Here is a 22,437-nt window from a genome sequence, read left to right as displayed (position 1 = left end):
AACAATTAATGTAATGAAAAAAACTGAATTTGTGATACTAATGAATAATAATCATATGCTTTGCCACCTATAACACACATTTTTGTTGTTAAATATGGATACTATTTGCAAATTTTTTTTTGCTAAATATATAATGGCCCCAACATGTATTACAAAACACAAAACCAGTGAAATTGGCACGTTGTGTAAATCATAAATAAAAACAGAATACAATGATTTGCAAATCCTTTTCAACCTATATTTAATTAAATAAACTGCAAAGACAAGATATTTAACATTTGAACTGGAAAACTTAATCTTTTGCAAATATTAGTTAATTGGAATTTGATGCCTGCAACATGTTTAAAAAAAGCTGGCACAAGTGGCAAAAAAGACTGAGAAAGTTGAGGAATGCTCATCAAACACTTATTTGGAACATCCCACAGGTGAACAGGCTAATTGGGAACAGGTGGGTGCCATGATTGGGTATAAAAGCAGCTTCCATGAAATGCTCAGTCGTTCACAAACAAGGATGGGGCGAGGGTCACCACTTTGTCAACAAATGCGTGAGCAAATTGTCGAACGGTTTAAAAACAACTTTTCTCAACCAGCTATTGCAAGGAATTTAGATTTTTCTCCATATACGGTTCGTAATATCATCAAAAAGTTCATAGAATCTGGAGAAATCACTGCACATTGAATGCCCGTGACCTGCGATCCCTCAGGCGCACTGCAAAAAGTCAGTGTTCATAAACAAGAAAAAAAAAATTAAAAAAAATTAGGGGTATTTTACTTGAACTAAGGAAAATTATCTGCCAATAAAACAAGAGAATTTGGATTGTCAAGACTTTCCAAAACAAGTAAAATTAGACAACTTCAATGAACCCAAAAATACCTTAAAATAAGTATATTGTCACTAATAACAAGTGCAAATATGAGACTTTTTTTTTCAATATGTTGAAAAATATTCTTAAATTAAGTAAATGCTAGTGCCATTATCTTGACATAATGATATGCGCTCGGCATTACATTTATTGAAACCAGCAAACTTATACTAAAAACAAATGTATTGTTCTTAATGGAAAGGCAACAAGGCAACCGCTTGTTACTCTCGGGGTCTCCTAGCCGCTCAGGCAAATCATATGGTCTAAAAATGCATTTTTCCATCGATAACATGACATCATCGTGCCAAGTGCGTGCTCTTTCAGTCAATTAGTGCGCGAGAAATATATATATATATATATGTATATATATATATATATATATATATATATATATATATATATATATATATATATATATATATATATATATATATATATATATATATATACAAACCCCGTTTCCATATGAGTTGGGAAATTGTGTTGGATGTAAATATAAACGGAATACAATGATTTGCAAATAATTTTCAACCCATATTCAGTTGAATATGCTACAAACACAACATATTTGATGTTCAAACTGATAAACCTTTTTTTTTGGCAAATAATCATTAACTTTAGAATTTGATGCCAGCAACACGTGACAAAGAAGTTGGGAAAGGTGGCAATAAATACTGATAAAGTTGAGGAATGCTCATCAAACACTTATTTGGAACATCCCACAGGTGTGCAGGTTAATTGGGAACAGGTGGGTGCCATGATTGGGTATAAAAACAGCTTCCCAAAAAATGCTCAGTCTTTCACAAGAAAGAATGGGGCGAGGTACACCCCTTTGTCCGCAACTGCGTGAGCAAATAGTCCAACAGTTTAAGAACAACGTTTCTCAAAGTGCAATTGCAAGACATTTTGGGATTTCAACATCTACGGTCCATAATATCATCAAAAGGTTCAGAGAATCTGGAGAAATCGCTGCACGCAAGCGGCATGGCCGGAAATCAACATTGAATGACCGTGACCTTCGATCCCTCAGACGGCACTGTATCAAAAACCGACATCAATCTCTAAAGGATATCACCACATGGGCTCAGGAACACTTCAGAAAACCACTGTCACTAAATACAGTCCGTTGCTACATCTGTAAGTGCAAGTTAAAGCTCTTATATGCAAAGCGAAAGCCATTTAACAACAACATCCAGAAACACCGCCGGCTTCTCTGGGCCCGAGATCATATAAGATGGACTCATGCAAAGTGGAAAAGTGTTCTGTGCTCTAACGAGTCCACATTTCAAATTGTTTTTGGAAATATTTAACATTGATTTAACAGCGAACCATCCAGACTGTTATCGACGCAAAGTTCAAAAGCCAGCATCTGTGATGGTATGGGGGTGTATTAGTGCCCAAGACATGGGTAACTTACACATCTGTGAAGGCACCATTAATGCTGAAAGGTACATACAGGTTTTGGAACAACATATGCTGCCATCTAAGCGCCGTCTTTTTCATGGACGCCCCTGCTTATTTCAGCAAGACAATACCAAGCCACATGATATATATATATATATATATATATATATATATATATATATATATATATATATATATATATATATATATATATATATATATATATATATATATATATATATATATATATATATATATATATACAGATAGATAGATAGCCCGGCCCCCAGCCAAATTTTTATTAATTGTAATTTTGAAGAATTTTATCTGAATGTGCATGAACTATTTCTGTTCAAAATAGTTTGAAATGTCACATGTTAAATGTTTAACTATTAACTGTCAGTTTACTGTACTGTGCCAACTGTACGTATTTTCTATTGTTTCATTCAAAATAAAACAGCAAAGTCCATTTGGCTGTCATCTGTTTTAATTATGAGACACAATTGTGTCAAAGTCATGATTTTTTTGTTCATGCTTGAAATAATTATACTTGTGAGTGTTGATGGCACAGCTTTGCAACACTTGACATTCTAGTTTCAAGCATGTTTTACTCAATATATCTTACTGAGATAATTTAGGACCAAAACACTTAAAACAAGTAAAACAACATAACATCTGCTTAGTGAGAAGAATTATCTAATCAGACAGAAAATAAGCAAATATCACCCTTATTTGAGATATTTAATCTTACTTAGAGTTCAGTTTTTGCAGTGCGGTACTGCATCAAAAACCGACATTGGTACGAATTGCACGTGTCAACTTCACTGGTTTTGGGTTTTGTACTTGATTACTAAAATAATATCTGCAGCCCTAAAATGAGTGTTTGGGAAACGCCATGTTTACTCTATTCTTGGTGATGTATTGTGAGAATTTTGCCACCGAAAACTGCAATGTTATGTGTAAAAAGATGAGAGCAAATGCAAGATATAGTGGCGCTCCACTGAACTCATGTTTTTGTTCTTTCTGCCCTCGACAGGAACAGATGTAAAAGAAGCACAGGTAATTTGTGTTTCTACAGGAACTAAATGCATCAACGGTGAGTACATGAGCGACCGTGGTCTGGCACTCAATGACTGCCACGCTGAGATAATCGCCCGACGCTCGCTCATGAGATACCTGTACACCCAGCTGGAGTTCTTCCTCAGGTCAGTGGACACCGTCTAATTTACGATTTAGTAATATTTTTTGGACTATAAGGCGCACTGGACTATAAGGCGCACTGTCAAAGAACGGGTCTATTCGGCTCTATTTTTATACACAAGGCACACCAGATTATAGGGTGCATTAAAGGGATCATATTATGATCTTTTTCTACATTTTAAAACACTTCTTTGTGGTCTACATAACATGTAATTATGGTTCTTTGGTCAACATTTTGCATAGATTATGTTTCGTTTCTTCAAACTGCAATCTGACCGTCTCTCTGGGTCTTGTTTATGTGGTTCCACTTCGACTACATCCTCTCCCCGTCATCGTTGTTGTAGTTGTTAATAGGGGTGTTAAAAAAAAAGATTTTTTAATTAGTCGCGATTCTTATTTTTAACAATTCCTAATCGATTAAAAACATTTATAAAAAAATCATAATCAGAAAATGGTATGCAACAGGATATAAGCCGCACCCATTCAATTTTAAAATAGAAAATTATTTGTATCCATATATTAGCCGCACTGGAATATAAGCTACAAAAAGTTAGTGTTCAAAAACAAGAAAAAAAAATACAAAAATGAGGGGTATTTTATTTGAACTAAGCAAAATTATCTGCCAATAGAACATGAAAATTTGGCTTGTCAAGACTTTCCAAAACAAGTAAAATAAGCTAACTTCAATGAACCCCAAAATACCTTAAAATAAGAATATTCTCACTAATAACAAGTGCACTTTTCTTGGTAAAAAAAAAAAAAGAGACCTTTTTGCTCAATATGTTGAAAAATATTCTTAAATTAAGTAAATGCTAGTGCCATTATCTTGACATAATGGTATGCGCTCGGTATTACATTTCTTGAAACCAGCAAACTTATACTAAAAACTATTTTTTTTGTTCTTAATGGAAAGGCAACAAGGCAACCGCTTGTTACTCTCGGGGTCTCCTAGCCGCTCAGGCAAATCATATGGTCTAAAAATGCATTTTTCCATCGATAACATGACATCATCGCACCAAGTGCGTGCTTTTTCAGTCAATTAGTGCGCATATATACAGCCTGGCCCCCGGCCAACATTTTTTTAATCATAATTTTGAAGAATTTATCTGAATATGCATGATCTATTTCTGTTCAAAATTGTTAGAAATGTCACATGTTAAATGTTTAAATATTAACTGTCAGTTTACTGTACTGTGCCAACTGTACTACTATATGAGTACGTATTTTCTATTGTTTCATTGAAAATAAAACAGCAAAGTCCATTTGGCCGTCATCCGTTTTAGTTATGAGACGCAATTGTGTCAAAGTCATGATTTTTTTTTCATGCTTGAAATAAGAAACTATTACTTTAAAAAAGTAGTTTTTTTACTTGTGAGTGTTGATGACACGGCTTTGCAACAGTTGATATTCTAGTTTCAAGCATGTTTTACTCAATATAGGTCATCAAATCTCAGCTACAAGCTGTAATATCTTACTGAGATCATTTAGGACCAAAACCCTTAAAACAAGTAAGACACTGTAACATAAAATCTGCTTAGTGAGAATAATTATCTTATCAGACAGAAAATAAGCAAATATCACCCTTATTTGAGATATTTAATCTTACTTGGATTCCAGTTTTTGCAGTGTATAAGCTGCAGATATATACGTTGTGAAATGAGTTATTTACACGGAAAGATTCTGTAAAGCTAGCTCTCTAATCAGCTAAACAGACTGAATAACTCCACGGTGACATCTTGGTGAATTTATTGAGGAATTTGTGAAACTGAAACAATACAAGAAGAATACCTTTGTAAGTTAATAATACTAACACAGACACTCATAAACGTGTTAGCATATCGGCTAATGCTAATGACGCTAGCATCAACGATAGCACCTACAAATATGCGTGCAAACACTCCTACAGACATCACACATGGGACGGTTTAGTAATTATGAACAGTTTTAGTTATATTGTAAAACCTAGAAACTGTGCTTGGAGTGATGAATGAAGAATTCATACAAGAAGAAACCCTATGGACGGCTAGGAGACTGAACGATACTTCGGTTGGAAAAAAGTAAAAGGAAGTACACTGCAGCAATGCACAGTGTAATTGCTTGTTTTTTTTTTGTTATTATTTTTATAGTAGTCGCCAGTAAAGAAAAATCCATAATCTGGGTGCAAAGTGTAGGAAAAAAGTAGCGGTTTATAGTCCGTAATTTACAGAAATATGAACATTTATGAGAGCTGTCTGTTTATTGTATGGAGGAATGTAGTTAATCATTCAATTGGCCCCCAACGTTATTATAAAAGTATTGATTTTGAATGGAGAATCGATTCTGAATCGAATCGTTACCTCCAGGAATCCTGTCGAATTGTGTGGTGTACAAAGATTCACAGCCCTAGTTTTTATGCTTCCATAGCAAGTCTACTGACAGATATAAGTTAGAACTGTACACTACTTTGTAATAAAAATGGCAACAGCAGAGGATGAATGCCCCGCAACAAGAGGATAGAGAAAAAGAAGAGGCTTATTGGCTAAAGCGCAGACTACAATGGCGGACCTGCGCAAATTTCCGGGACTTATGCAAATTCCAAATACACAACAACAGGTAAGGTAAGAAAAGTCGGTTTTGCCTAATTGGGCGAAACCAAAACGCCAGAAAATGTCTCCTAATAGGTGCCATTTTGGGGTCCTTATACACACACCATAATAATACCCGTATTTTGAAGCACAGTACGTCTGACTACAATAGCCTTAATGCGCTAACAATCAATCAACTTTGTAGCTTACTAAAGTCATACTAACAGATTTTTTAGTTCCGTGTGTAATATTCTATATTCTCAATTAAACAAAGTTTTGGTCTTGCTTGCTTACCATTTATTGAGCAGGCGTCAACCTGCAGTCCACCCGTATCTCTTTTGTTTGACTGCCATCTACTGGTTACACCTATCATTGCACCGGGTACCTTGTGGGTTAGTCTGGGAAGACAAAAGACTAGGAGAGCGCACCCTGAGAGAAAAGCAAGTGCTGGTAGGCGCACCATAGGCGGTCCTCCGACAGACCGGAGTTCCGGCAGCCTCCTGCAGCTGTGAGGAGGTGCCGGTCGTCCTGGGTTTCCCTTGCCACCGGATACAGCTCCCCACAGCGAAGAAGTGACGTTGGAGTCTGCGCGTCTCCCTCGTCGAAAAAGACCGGAGTGGGCGGATGATGGTTGCATAGAAGCTCCACAACGGTCACAAAGGCGGAAGAAGGCTGCAGCAAAGATGGGCCCCCATTTGTCTTGGTCTCCATGCCATTGGACCCTGGTCTTCTCTTTGCCAAGGACAGTCTGTGCAATAGTATCCCCACTTTAAAAGATTCCACGCACAGGCGTTCTCCTGAAGGCAATCCCAGCAACAGGAGGACAATCATACTCGTTTCGAGTGATCGCTGACGACCACATAAACTTGGTTCAAGGCCGGTAAGCACAACCAGATTTAATATGTGCATTAGACGCACCGGATTATAAGGTGCAGTGTCAATTTTTTGAGAAAAATGAAAGGATTTTAATAGAGATGTCCGATATCGGCCTGCCGATATTATCGGCCGATAAATGCTTTAAAATGTAATATCGGAAATTATCGGTATCGTTTTTTTTTATTATCGGTATCGTTTTTTTTTTGTTTGGTTTTTTTTTATTAAATCAACATAAGAAACACAAGATACACTTACAATTAGTACACCAACCCAAAAAAACTCCCTCCCCCATTTACACTCATTCACACAAAAGGGTTGTTTCTTTCTGTTATTAATATTCTGGTTCCTACATTATATATCAATTTATATCAATACAGTCTGCAAGGGATACAGTCCGTAAGCACACATGATTGTGCGTGCTGCTGGTCCACTAATAGTACTAACCTTTAACAGTTAATTTTACTCATTTTCATTAATTACTAGTTTCTATGTAACTGTTTTTATATTGTTTTACTTTCTTTTTTATTCAAGAAAATGTTTTTAATTTATTTATCTTATTTTATTTTATTAATTTTTTAAAAAAAGGACCTTATCTTCACCATACCCGGTTGTCCAAATTAGGCATAATAATGTGTTAATTCCACGACTGTAGGTATCGGTTCATATCGGTATCGGTAATTAAAGAGTTGGACAATATCGGAATATCGTATATTGGCCAAAAGCCATTATCGGACATCCCTAGATTTTAAGTGTGCCCTATAGTTCGAAAAATATGGTATATGTGGTTTGGTTGCTCGTCTGGTCTAATTCTGTATCTGGATGCTCTTCAGGTGCATTTGCTACTGTAGTTTTTATTGATAACATCTCTTTGTCCGTTACTGTAGCAACAGCAAAGAAGAGAATCAGAAGTCAATATTCATACACTGTGACAAGGGAGGCTACAAGCTAAAGGACAACATTCAGTTCCATCTCTACATCAGCACCTCACCCTGCGGAGACGCCAGAATCTTCTCCCCGCATGAGGCCGGCGTGGAAGGTAAAGCGTCTCCCCTCCCCTAGTTACGCTGACAGATTTGACAATGCAGCTTTGGCTTGGCTGACAACTTCCTCAACAGTTAGCTGAATTAAATCCTTAAGATTTCCTCTCGCGCGCGGTTTAATTTGATTAGAAATCCGCCGCAAAGTCCAAACACGCGTCGGACATATTGAAACAAGGCGCCATTAATTAAAGCTTTTTTGTTATTCACTTTCTGTCCCTATCAGTTTTTCCCCCCTGCCCAGCCCACCCTCACTGTCTGAGTGATTAACCTCCCCCATACTTGTCAAAGTGTTTTCCATTGCATGCTGCAGCCTGAATGGAACGCAGACACACTCAATTAGTCAATGAATAGATGCCTTCTGCTGCTGCTGGACCAAGGGAAAACGTTGATAGCATATGTTGTTTTGTGTTTTGTTTTCGCTTTGTCCCTTTTTTTTTTTTTACCGAGGGCTTTGTGGTCTTTCTTGGGCAATATAGCCATAAATGCTTCATGAATATTATTACATACAATGCAATCATATTGATTTATTCACTCATTTTCTACTGCTCATCTTGTTAAGAGTGAGCTGAATCAATTGCATGAGGAATTCAAACTAAGCAATGACGTCATTCAATTTAAAAATAAATGCAAAAAAATATTCTTCATAGGCACAACAAAGAGGAGGAAACATAAAATATATTAAGGAGATATAATTTGTTCGTATAAACTACACTACCGTTCAAAAGTTTGGGGTCACCCAAACAATTTTGTGGAATAGCCTTCATTTCTAAGAACAAGAATAGACTGTCGAGTTTCAGATGAAAGTTCTCTTTTCCTGGCCATTTTGAGCGTTTAATTGACCCCACAAATGTGATGCTCCAGAAACTCAATCTGCTCAAAGGAAGGTCAGTTTTGTAGCTTCTGTAACGAGCTAAACTGTTTTCAGATGTGTGAACATGATTGCACAAGGGTTTTCTAATCATCAATTAGCCTTCTGAGCCAATGAGCAAACACATTGTACCATTAGAACACTGGAGTGATAGTTGCTGGAAATGGGCCTCTATACACCTATGTAGATATTGCACCAAAAACCAGACATTTGCAGCTAGAATAGTCATTTACCACATTAGCAATGTATAGAGTGTATTTCTTTAAAGTTAAGACTAGTTTAAAGTTATCTTCATTGAAAAGTACAGTGCTTTTCCTTCAAAAGTAAGGACATTTCAATGTGACCCCAAACTTTTGAACGGTAGTGTACATTTGATGTGTTTATTTTATTGATAATATGTTTGAGTTTGAACATGCATGCATACAACATGATACATCACAATTTCCAGTTTCTTTATTCCAGTGTTTTTCAACCTTTTTTGAGCCAAGGCACATTTTTGGAGTTGAAAAAATCCGGAGGCACACCACCAGCAGAAATCGTTAAAAAACGAAACTCGGTTGACAGTAAAAAGTTGTCGTAATTGTAGGGTATGACTTTAAACTATAACCAACCATGCATCATTATAGCTCTTGTCTCAAAGTAGGTGTACTGTCATGACCTGTCACATCATGCCCTGATTTATTTGGAGTTTTTTGGTGTTTTCCTGTGTGTAGTGTTTTAGTTCTTGTCTTGCGCTCCTATTGTGGTGTTTTTTCCCTTTTTTTTGGTATTTTCCTGTAGCAGTTTCATGTCTTATATTTCCCGCATCTACTTTGTTTTAGCGATCAAGAATATTTCAGTTGTTTTCATCCTTCTTTGTGGGGACATTGTTGATTGTAATGTCATGTTCAGATGTACATTGTGGACGCTGTCTTTGCTCCACAGTAAGTTTTTGCTGTCGTCCAGCATTCTGTTTTTGTTTACTTTGTAGCCAGTTCAGTTTTACTTTCGTTCTGCATAGCCTTCCCTAAGCTTCAATGCCTTTTCTTCCTTTTGTTTATTTTTGGTTTAAGCATAAGACACCTTTTTACCTCCATTTACAAAGCAATTAGCTACCGGCTGCCACCTTCTGATATGGAAGAGTATTACACGGTTACTCTGCCGAGCTCTAGACACTCAGCAACAACACATCATTTGCAGACTATAATTACTGGTTTGCAAAAAAATTTTTTAACCCAAATATGTGATATTAGATAATCTCCCACGGCACACCAGACTGTATCTCACGGCACAGTGGTTGAAAAACACTGGACTATTCAACATGTTCGAAAAGGAGTAGGAAGAAGCAGAGTTTATTTAATCCTAACCCCTTTTCCTTTACATAGCAGTTGCTAAAACTTTTGTTCACTTCCTGTTCTCAATTTATTCACAATATACTCCATAAGTAATCGCAATAAAAATAAATAAATAATACTCGGTGAGGTAAGTTATATTTCATATGGTGAGATGAGTAAGATTATATTGAAAATGAATGGATGGATGAGATAAATTCAGAATGTTTATCATGGTTCTTCTTTTTTGTACTTTGTAAACACTTTAAGTTTGAAGAGTTTCTTGAAGTGGATCATATTAGTACATTGTTTGATTGCTTTGTTTAATCCATTCCATAATTTAATTCCACATACTGATATGCTGAAGGTCTTAAGTGTTGTACATGCGTACAAATGTTTTAAATTACATTTTTCTCTAAGATTATATTTCTCCACTTTTGTTTAGAAGAATTGTTGTATATTCTTATGTATTTTATTTTGAGTATCCATGGATGTAATTATGTATGTATTATGTAATTATATACTAAATATACTATAGTATAATATTTACAAAATAATTTTTGATAAATAAAGTCATCATGTATTCTGTTGTTGATAAAGAATCAGATTATTATATCTGAGTGATTGGGCAGTACATTATAAGCTTTTGCTTCTTCCTGCTCCTTTTTTGACACATGCCATTATATTTTCTTTTTTAACTTGCCTTATTAAAATAGTATAGATGGAGAGTATTTTTGGTGGAAAAAGTCTAAAGGTTGTCCCAGCTGACATTGGTCGAGCAGTTGGGTATACCCTGGACTGGTCGCCATTCAATCACAAGGCACATGTAGACCATATACTTTAAAGTGGCACCTCAACTTAAGAACACAATTTGTTCCACGAACAAGCTTGTAACTCAAATTACTCTTGTATCAAAGCAGCCCCGCCCATGTAAATAAAAAAAACAATTAATTAATCTGTTATTTTAATTCCTCTCAAAACAGCACAATTTTAAAATATAACATGCCTTTTTAGAAAGAGAAAATAACTTTTGTTCAGAAATATTATATGAAAAACATTACAATAACATGCACTACAAAACCACTAAAATGACAGTATTTGTTTGTAGCAACAGTGATTAGCATTAGCATTTATTTTACACCAACTTGTTGACATAGAGTTGGTTGCACGCTTCTCTCGATGTCGGGCAACACTGTCTCTGTGTAGGAACTAGAACATCGCTGTTTATGTTGCTCACAGACATTACATTACATTTTCCAAGGCTACGGAATGGACCAAGGGTCAAAAAGGAGTCAGGGTGCATGTGCCTTAATAGTGCATCAAAAAAATAAGCACTGTTAAAGGAACTTATAGTCAAGGTGTTATTATTCGCGTTAACTTTGCCAGCCCTAGCTAATAGTAAAACCGGTTACTCGTAAGTTGAGGTACCACTATATACACATAGATACAACCACTCAAATTAAAAGTGTCTCAAAGATATAAACACCTGTGGCTAGGGGTGTAACGGTACGTGTATTTGTATTGAACCGGTTCGGTTTGGAGGTGTACCGAACGAGTACACATGCTAGCAGCGACTGGGCTAGGACAACATGTAAAAGCCAGATCTGGAAGATCCTCCTGCCTCGTTAAGATCTCCCGTTGAGCGATACAACAATGGAGGACGGAGGTTTGCCGACATTGTTCAGCAGCTGCTTCTGACAACACGTCAAACATGCTAACCCATTTGAAGCGTCCCCACCGCATTCAAGCAGCCTCTCCTCGGTGAGTCAGGCAGGGCTAAAGCAATAACAAATGTTTTTAAAGCCGCAGATTTAAGACCATATTGCATTAGAAACTAGATTTTGACCCACTTCTATGGTGGAAGAATAAGCCCATTTATCCTCTTACTGCCAAGTTAGCCAGGCTGGGAAGGGGGAGAAAAGTTCATCTGAGGCTGAGTTGACTTGAAACTGTTTAATGTTGCACTTTTTATATGTAGAAGAAAAGTTTTGTCATTTTATTTAATCTGAGCAACAGCTTGAGGCAGTTTAATGTTGATTAACGTGGTCCCCAATTTAAACAAGTTGGAAAACTTATTGGGGTGTTACCATTTAGTGGTCAATTGTACGGAATATGTACTGTACTGTGCAATCTATTAGTAAAAGTCTCAATCAATCAATCAAAAAAAGCACTTTATATGTAGAAAGGTTTTGTTAAGAAACCATTCTGAGCCTTATTTTATTTAGTTTTTATAGTATATATGTTGACCACATTAACCCTGGCAATGGACCCTGTGTGTGTATGTATGTTATGCCATTGTTTACAAATTTGGTAAATAAATAACCAAAAATTGATATTTTGTAGTTTTCTTACTGTACCGAAAATGAACCGAACCGTGACCTCTAAACCGAGGGTACGTACCGAACCGAAATGTTTGTGTACCGTTACACCCCTACCTGTGGCATATTTACTGCTATACTGTTTTACAAATGTCTGTATTCCTTACAATTATAACGAGCAAATGCAATTCTGAGTTTTCATCGAACCTGACGTTGGTAATTTTGAGCTCGGAAAGAAAACCAGAGTAGCAAAGAAAACCCACTCAAGCATGGAAAAAACAGGCAAACTGTTGTTCTGGTTGAAAGAGTCCTTTAAACATGATTAGTGCAAGTCATCATTTTTACTGCAAACAAGTGCCGTCTAATTGCCTGGCAGTTTAGCACCTTTACTGCAACACGGTGCACCCTGTACTCACAAGTCAGTCGGTGTTGTGTTCATGTTTTCTGATATCATTTAATTGGGCAGTTCTCAGCTGTCAAGGGGAAGCCATCTTTCTCATACACACAGGTTTGCCAACATTATAGAGTAACAAAAAAGAAGAGTCCTTTGGTAAATGACTGACTGTGTGTCCAAATTTGACAGCATATGGAAAAAGAACAGTCACTAAGCTGACTGGTTTTTGGGCTGGAGGAAAGTGTTGCAAACTTTTTTTTATCTTCCTGTCTGCCCCCAGACCAAGGAGACAGACACCCCAATCGGAAAGCAAGGGGTCAGCTCCGGACCAAGATCGAGTCCGGCGAGGGTACCATACCTGTGAGGACCAGTAATACCATCCAAACATGGGACGGGGTGCTTCAAGGAGAGAGGTTACTCACTATGTCCTGCAGTGACAAGATTGCAAGGTAATTTGAATACTGAAAGAAAGCACCTTTACTTCTCTTCCAGCACAGGTGTGAAACTCAGATCTGGTCCGCCACATCGTTTAATGTGGTCCGTCACATCATTTAATGTGTCCGCCACATCATTTAATGTGGTCCGTCACATCATTTAATGTGTCCCCCCGCATCATTAAATGTGTCCGCCACATCATTTAATGTGGTCCGTCACATCATTTAATGTGTCTCCCCGCATCATTTAATGTGTCCGCCACATCATTTAATGTGGTCCGTCACATCATTTAATGTGTCCCCCCGCATCATTTAATGTGTCCGCCACATCATTTAATGTGGTCCGTCACATCATTTAATGTGGTCCGTCACATCATTTAATGTGTCCCCCGCTTCATTATTTGTGTCCGCCACATCATTTAATTTGGTCCGTCACATCATTTAACGTGGTCCGTCACATCATTTAATGTGTCCCCCGCTTCATTAAATGTGTCCGCCACATCATTTAATTTGGTCCGTTACATCATTTAATGTGGTCCGCCAAGTCCTTTCATGTGGTCCGCCAAGTCCTTTCATGTGGTCCGTCATGTCTTTTAATGTGGTCCACCATGTCATTTCAAGTGGTTTGCCACTTCATTTAACGTGGTCCGCCACCTCATTTAATGTGGTCCGCCACGTCATTTAATGTAGTCCGCCACGTCATTTAATGTGGTCCGTAACGTCATTTAACTTGGTCCGCAACATCATTTAATGTGGTCCGTCACATCATTTAATGTGGTCCGTCACATCATTTAATGTGGTCCGTCACATCATTTAATGTGTCCCCCGCTTCATTAAATGTGTCCGCCACATCATTTAATTTGGTCCGTCACATCATTTAATGTGGTCCGCCAAGTCCTTTCATGTGGTCCGACAAGTCCTTTCATGTGGTCCGTCATGTCTTTTAATGTGGTCCACCATGTCATTTCAAGTGGTTTGCCACTTCATTTAATGTGGTCCGCCACCTCATTTAATGTGGTCCTCCACGTCATTTTTTGTGGTCCGCCACGTCATTTAATGTGGTCCGCCACGTCATTTAACGTGGTCCGCCACGTCATTTAACGTGGTCCACCACGTCATTTAATGTGGTCCGTAACGTCATTTAACTTGGTCCGCAACATCATTTAATGTGGTCCGTCACATCATTTAATGTGTCCCCCGCTTCATTAAATGTGTCCGCCACATCATTTAATTTGGTCCGTCACATCATTTCATGTGGTCCGACAAGTCCTTTCATGTGGTCCGTCATGTCTTTTAATGTGGTCCACCATGTCATTTCAAGTGGTTTGCCACTTCATTTAATGTGGTCCGCCACCTCATTTAACGTGGTCCTCCACGTCATTTTTTGTGGTCCGCCACGTCATTTAATGTGGTCCGCCACGTCATTTAACGTGGTCCGCCACGTCATTTAACGTGGTCCACCACGTAATTTAATGTGGTCCGCCACGTCATTTAACGTGGTCCGTAACGTCATTTAACTTGGTCCGCAACATCATTTAATGTGGTCCGTCACATCATTTAATGTGTCCCCCGCTTCATTAAATGTGTCCGCCACATCATTTAATTTGGTCCGTCACATCATTTCATGTGGTCCGTCATGTCTTTTAATGTGGTCCACCATGTCATTTCAAGTGGTTTGCTACGTCATTTAATGTGGTCCGCCACGTCATTTAACGTGGTCCGCCACGTCATTTTTGTGGTCCACCACTTCATTTAATGTGGTCCACCACGTCATTTAACGTGGTCCGCCACGTCATTTAATGTGGTCCGCCACGTCATTTAATGTGGTCCGTAATGTCATTTAACTTGGTCTGCAACATCATTTAATGTGTCCCCCGCTTCATTAAATGTGTCCGCCACATCATTTAATTTGGTCCGTCGCATCATTTCATGTGGTCCGTCATGTCTTTTAATGTGGTCCACCATGTCATTTCAAGTGGTTTGCCACTTCATTTAATGTGGTCCGCCACATCATTTTTTGTGGTCCGCCACGTCATTTAATGTGGTCCACCACGTCATTTAACGTGGTCCGCCACGTCATTTAATGTGGTCCGCCACGTAATTTAATGTGGTCCGTAATGTCATTTAACTTGGTCTGTAACGTCATTTAACTTGGTCCGCAACATCATTTAATGTGGTCCACCACATCATTTAATGTGGTCCGTCACATCATTTAATGTGTCCCCCGCTTCATTAAATGTGTCCGTCACATAATTTAATGTGGTCCACCACGTCATTTAACGTGGTCCGCCACGTCATTTAATGTGGTCCGTAATGTCATTTAACTTGGTCTGTAACGTCATTTAACTTGGTCCGCAACATAATTTAATGTGGTCCACCACATCATTTAATGTGGTCCGTCACATCATTTAATGTGTCCCCCGCTTCATTAAATGTGTCCGTCACATAATTTAATGTGGTCCACCACGTCATTTAACGTGGTCCGCCACGTCATTTAATGTGGTCCGTAATGTCATTTAACTTGGTCTGTAACGTCATTTAACTTGGTCCGCAACATCATTTAATGTGGTCCACCACATCATTTAATGTGGTCCGTCACATCATTTAATGTGTCCCCCGCTTCATTAAATGTGTCCGTCACATAATTTAATTTGGTCCGTCACATCATTTAATGTGGTCCGCCAAGTCCTTTCATGTGGTCCGTCATGTCTTTTAATGTGGTCCCACCATGTCATTTCAAGTGGTCCGCCACGTCATTTAACGTGGTCCGCCACATAATTTAATTTGGTCCGTCACATCATTTAATGTGGTCCGCCAAGTCCTTTCATGTGGTCCGTCATGTCTTTTAATGTGGTCCCACCATGTCATTTCAAGTGGTCCGCCACGTCATTTAACGTGGTCCGCCACATAATTTAATGTGGTCCGCCACGTCATTTTTTGTGGTCCGCCACGTCATTCAGCCCACCATATCATTCATTGTGGTCTTCAACGTAATTTTTTGTAGTCCGTCACGTCAATTAATGTGGCCCTCAAAGAGCAGCCATAATTGCAATATATCCCTAAATAAAAAAAACCCCACCTGTCTTATAGGACAGTGATTCTCAACCTTTTTTCAGTGATGTACCCCCTGTGAACATTTTTTTAATTCAAGTATCCCCTAATCAGAGCAAAGCATTTTTGGTTGAAAAAAAGAGATAAAGAAGTCAAATACAGCACTATGTCATCAGTTTCTGATTTATTAAATTGTATAACAGTGCAAAATATTGCTCATTTGTTGTGGTCTTTCTTGAACTATTTGGAAAAAAATATATAAAAATAACTAAAAAATTGTTGAAAAATAAACAAGTGATTCAATTATAAATAAAGATTTCTACACAGAAGTAATCATCAACTTAAAGTGCCTTCTTTGGGGATTGTCAAAAATGTCCTCTCCTGTTGTTCTCCCCTCTAATGTTTTACAAAAAAGTATGTGCTCATAAATATCGTCAGTATCGATGTATCTGACAAAACCTACAAGTTGTGCATTTCTACTAATATCTGTGGATTCATCCAGCTGGAGGGAAAATGAGTCGCTAAGTTTTCCAACAACTTGCTCAACAATGTATTTTCCCATTTTATCTACTCTCCGGCAAACAGAGTCATTTGATAAAGGCACATTCTTTATTTTCTCGGCTGTATTTTTATCCAGTATTGTATCGGCCAGCACTGCAGCGGCTGGAATTATCAGCTCTTCAGCAATAGTGAATGGCTTTTTTGGCTTTAGCAACAAGCAAAGACACCGCGTAAGAAGCCTCCAGGGCCAATGTTCCCTCTAATTTTTCATGTGTGTGAGCAAACGCACAAACTCCCTGAGCATTCAGTGGAGCCCACGTGAGCAACATCAGACGTGCACACTGTGGCCACACCAGCGTCACACCTGTCCCAAACCTGACATCATAACAATTTAAAGGCCTACTGAAACCCACTACTACCGACCACGCAGTCTGATAGTTTATATATCAATGATGAAATCTTAACATTGAAACACATGCCAATACGGCCGGGTTAATTTATAAAGTGCAATTTTAAAATTCCCGCCACGCTTCCGGTTGAAAAACTCCTTTGGATATGATTTATGCGCGTGACGTCACAAAATCCACGGAAGTGGTTGGACCCCATCGGACCCGATATAAAAACCTCTTGTTTTCTTCGACAAAATTCCACAGTATTCTGGACATCTGTGTTGGTGAATCTTTTGCAATTTGTTTAATGAACAATGGAGGCTGCAAAGAAGAACGTTGTAGGTGGGATCGATCGGTGTATTAGCGACTAAGTACAATACTTACAGCAACACAACAAGGTCTACTTACTTAGCAGACGCCTAGCCGATGCTTGCCGCCAAACCCACGGGTGAAGTCCTTCGTCGCGCCGTCGATCGCTGGAACGCAGGTGAGCACGGCTGTTGATGGGAAGATGAGGGCTGGCTGGCGTAGGTGGAGCGCTAATGTTTTTATCATAGTTCTGTGAGGTCCGGTTGCTAAGTTGCTAAATTAGCCTTAGCGTCGTTAGCAACAGCATTGTTAAGCCTTACCAGGCTGAGAATTTTTAATCGTGTAGTTACATGTACATGGTTTAATAGTATCGTTGATCTTCTGTCTATCCTTCCAGTCAGGGATTTATTTCTTTTGTTTCTATCTTCATTTGAGAACGATGCTATCACGTTAGCTCAGTAGCTAAGTGTGTCACCGATGTATTGTCGTGGAGATAAAAGTCACTTTAAATGTCCATTTCGCGTGCTCGACTCTCATTTTCAAGAGGATATAGTATCCGAGGTGGTTTAAAATACAAATCTGTGATCCACAATAGAAAAAGGAGAGGGTGTGGAATCCAATTTAGCCAGCTTGTACCTAAGTTACGGTCAGAGCGAAAAAAGATACATCCATCACTGCCTCTCTAGTCCTTCACTGTAACGTTCCTCATCTACGAATCTTTCATCCTCGCTCAAATTAATGGGGTAATCGTCGCTTTGTCGCTCCGAATCTCTCTCGCTCCATTGTAAACAACGGGGAAATGTGAGGAATACTAGCTCCTGTGACATCACGCTACTTCCGGTACAGGCAAGGCTTTTTTTATCAGCGAGCAAAGGTTGCGCACTTTATCGTAGATTTTCTCTACTAAATCCTTTCAGCAAAAATATGGCAATATCGCGAAATGATCAAGTATGACACATAGAATGGATCTGCTATTCCCGTTTAAATTTTAAAAAATCATTTCAGTAGGCCTTTAAATGTTTTTTTAAAATATTTTTTTAATAAAAGTGATTTTGCCACCTTACAATGACAATAACAAAAAAACATGTTTTTCATGACCTATGTGCTAGTATTGTATGTCTGGCTGTGGGTCCTGCCTTTAAAAGAAATGTTACTCCTTTCAGAGATTACATTTAGTTCTTGTAACTTTCTGTCTGTAAAATACATCTTTTTATTAGCATTTATGAAATCTAGTGACAATATTTCATGAATAATATCCTTAGATTAACATTCTTAATAAATGGCAGTAAAATAAGCACACATCTGATTGAGGAGTCAGTATTACAACCTGACATTTACACATTGTGTGGCGTTGGGGTTGTCCGACTTTTTGTGTGGCCATAAACGCAGCACTGGCTAAGTGCCATGAGTGCGTGTGTTGGTGCAGGTGAGCGAGCGAGCGGCTTCTGTTGAAATGACGGATGACAAAATTGGTTTAAGCCTGGTTTGTATGGCAGGAAATTACCAGTTTTTATAGATAAAAGGTTTTTTTACTCATGTTTTTGGTGTGGTTACAAACAGTTTTGCTCAATAAAGTGATTGATGGAATTCCTGTCCGTAAAGTGTCTCGACAGACGATAATTGAACTGTGTTGACAAAGATTGTTTTATTAATTGGGGCCACTCTTGTTGTCACCTGTCACTCACAGAGTCGCATTGCAAAATCATACAGAATAAATTGTAATGTGTTTATTTTGTTTAATGTTCAGATGGGATTTTTGATTTCCTGCGCGGCATTAATTTGCTGTACGCAGAGGACGCGTGAGCGGTGCGCAATTGTGCAGGCGCGCACCTTAGAGGGAACGTTGTCCAGGGTTTTGGCTGATGTTGTGGAGGCTTTTCGCATCGTGTCTTGAGATGACCAGAATTCATTTAGTCTCCTCTTAAAAAAATCAGGTGGCTTACCGACATGGCAAGCGTGTTTTGTCCGGAGATGCCGCTGAAGATGCACGGCCGCTTCATGCCGCTGTTCGCTAACATTTCTCCACAGAAAAAACACAATGCCTTGAGGGGGGTTACAACTCGAAGCCGTAAATCCCATCAACACATATTCTTCGGAATACTGTCTAAATTTTTCCGGCTCAGGTTTGGCCTTCTTTGGCACATGTTCCTCCTTGTTTTCAGCTGCATTACTGCTACGCTTTAACCAAGCCTCCATTGTTTTCTACATCGATAGTTGATTGACAGTTGGTGCCCACACCGCCAGGTAGGGTCAAACCATTATGGCATGGGCCATGGGGGAAACTCTGGGTTTATTTCATTTCATTTCATTTCATTTTTATTTATCTCCTTCATTGATGTGCATCTTTGATAGACAATTATAACACAATTATTCAGTTACACCGTTACACACCAATGCCTGAGAAGGAGCAGGATGAAGAAAAATCTTATATTTTCCGGCCCCCTTCAACATAATACATAGTCTTACTTAATGATATATGAACCAACAATTACATCCAAATATAACGAAAACAAAACAAAACAACAACAAAAAAACACAAGTGCAAAACTTCATGAAGTACAAACCGAACAAAAAAACAAAAGAAGTAACATACACCTCACGGGATGATACAAAACAAATACAAAACCAGGCAAAAAATAAGTAAAATAATAAATATAAAGCAAAATGTAAACACTTATGGCTGTCCATATGATTTTATTGTTCTGTCTTTATATATTTTTTTCAATTGGAATATATTTTTACAATCTTTTATCTCATTGTAAAGAGAATTCCATAGTTTAACCCCCACCACTGATATACACATTTGTTTTAAAGTTGTCCTTGAATACTGATGTTGGAAATGACCTTTTCTTCTATGCTCTTCATTCTCAGCAGTGATGACAAACATTTTTTGTAAATTTGCTGGTAATGTTTTGCTTTTAGCCTTAAACATGACACATAATGTCTGTAACTTTACTAGCTCCTGTAATTTCAATAAACCTGAATTAATGAATAATATGTTAGTGTGTTCTAAGTAATCTACTTTATGAATAATCCTTATAGCTCTTTTCTGTAGTTGATACAATGCCTTTATGTTACTCTTGTATGTGTTCCCCCACACTTCCACACAGTAGCTGATATATGGCAATATAAGTGCACAATACAATATGCGCATTGCCCTATAATCTAACACATATGTTACCTTATTTAATATAAAAATACTCTTAGACATCTTTTTCCGTACATGTGCAATATGAGATTTCCATGTCAGACCGTCATCCAGTATCACTCCTAAAAATCTAATTTCAGAAACCCTTTCAATATCAATTCCATCTATTGACAGTTTGATCGTTTCCTCCCTTTTCCTCTTACAAAAAATCATGAACTTTGTTTTTTCTACATTTAATGATAATTTATTGGCATCAAACCATCTCTTAAGTTGAATCATTTCCTGTTCAATAATTGTTGATAATGCTTTAAAGTCGTGTCCCGAACTATAAAAGTTGGTGTCGTCCGCAAGTAATACACATTTCAATAACTTTGATACCTCACATATATCATTAATATATAAAATAAACAATTTTGGTCCCAAAACCGAACCTTGTGGAATGGAATGGTAATGAATGGAATAGCCTACTTGATTTGATGTTCAGTTTATGAACTTACATTCATATTTTATTGAAGTATTATTCAATAAATATATTTATAAAGGATTTTTGAATTGTTGCTATTTTTAGAATATTTAAAAAAAATCTCACGTACCCCTTGGCATACCTTCAAGTACCCCCAGGGGTACGCGTACCCCCATTTGAGAATCACTGTTATAGGATATCCATAAAGTATAAACCAATTTTAAGTGGTAGCAAGAGAAATACTTATTTATCAGCTATATTTTCATATTTTATTTACTTGACTCTTCATGGCGTGTCAGGGATGGCCGAGTTGATGGACGGCCTGTCCTTGGAGTTTATTTGCCACCGATCATAGGGTCTTTAGTCTCTGTCCGTGTTCAAGGCAGCGGTATGCCAGCCTTGTGATGAAAGGAGGCCGCATGTTACCAACCAAACAATAAAACTTCTCCATAACTCTTCTCACCAGCTGCCCTCCGCCGCCTTCCTCTCCATCCAGGAGTGGTAGTACCTTGCCTCAGTGCACCAAATGATTGGAGGCTGAGTGCCTGTTAATAACCACCATGTTCGTGTTCTTTGCACAGCACAACTGTTACTTCTTCAGCTCGTCATAGTAGTTCTAGCTTTTCTCATGTTTGTCCAATGTGGACGGATCGAAGTCGGTCGAGGGCAAAAATATTTTTTTAACACTGTAAGGAGGTCAGGAAAACCAGCCCTCTGGTTAATGAGTAACATATGATTCAGAAAGGGTACTGTAAAGAAACTTAAGGGGGTGGATTTTGTTTTAGATATTTAAATTTAATGTATCCATCCATCCATTTATTACTGCTTGTCCCTCTCGGGCTCACAGACGGGGGCTGGAAATAGGATTTTAAAGATTTGAAACAATGCCAAAGTATTAAAACATTAGGTTCATGCATTTTGACATGAGCTTTCCCGCAGTTTTGGATGCCTTCGTTCGCGGGGTTTTGCAGTTTAGACAGGGGAGGAGCTACGATTGAGTACCGTAAATTCCAGACTATAAGCCGCTACTTTTTTCTTACACTTTGAACCCTGCGGCTTACAAGATGGAGCGGCTAATTTATGGATTTTTCTTCGCTAGCAGCTATAATAATTTTTTTTAAAAAACAGCAAAAACACAGTGTGTTTTATTGTTTGTGCTATGGCGCCAGATGCTTCAGTGTCTCTACAAATTACAGTGCTATTTTTTTTCCGCCGTCCATAGCGGTTCTACTCGTATGGATTCTTCATGCATCACTGCAAGCAATGTTTGTAAGATTTACAATATAATCAAAACAGTTTTTACTT

General features: G+C 38.1%; 1 protein-coding gene across 2 annotated transcripts in view; it reads left to right on the top strand.

Moving 5' to 3' along the window:
* Positions 1 to 22,437, top strand: part of adarb1b (adenosine deaminase RNA specific B1b) — a 408,325-nt gene that overhangs the window by 358,495 nt on the left and 27,393 nt on the right. For both annotated transcript variants that reach the window (XM_062067621.1, XM_062067620.1), the window contains 3 exons: positions 3,304 to 3,472; positions 7,792 to 7,943; positions 13,118 to 13,286. In XM_062067621.1, the coding sequence (XP_061923605.1) occupies positions 3,304 to 3,472; positions 7,792 to 7,943; positions 13,118 to 13,286 (490 nt within the window). The remainder of the gene's footprint in view (positions 1 to 3,303; positions 3,473 to 7,791; positions 7,944 to 13,117; positions 13,287 to 22,437) is intronic.

Source organism: Entelurus aequoreus, linkage group LG13, assembly GCF_033978785.1.
Source record: "Entelurus aequoreus isolate RoL-2023_Sb linkage group LG13, RoL_Eaeq_v1.1, whole genome shotgun sequence".
NCBI classification, from domain to species: Eukaryota; Metazoa; Chordata; class Actinopteri; order Syngnathiformes; family Syngnathidae; genus Entelurus; species Entelurus aequoreus.
This window is presented reverse-complemented; position numbering and strand designations above follow the sequence as displayed.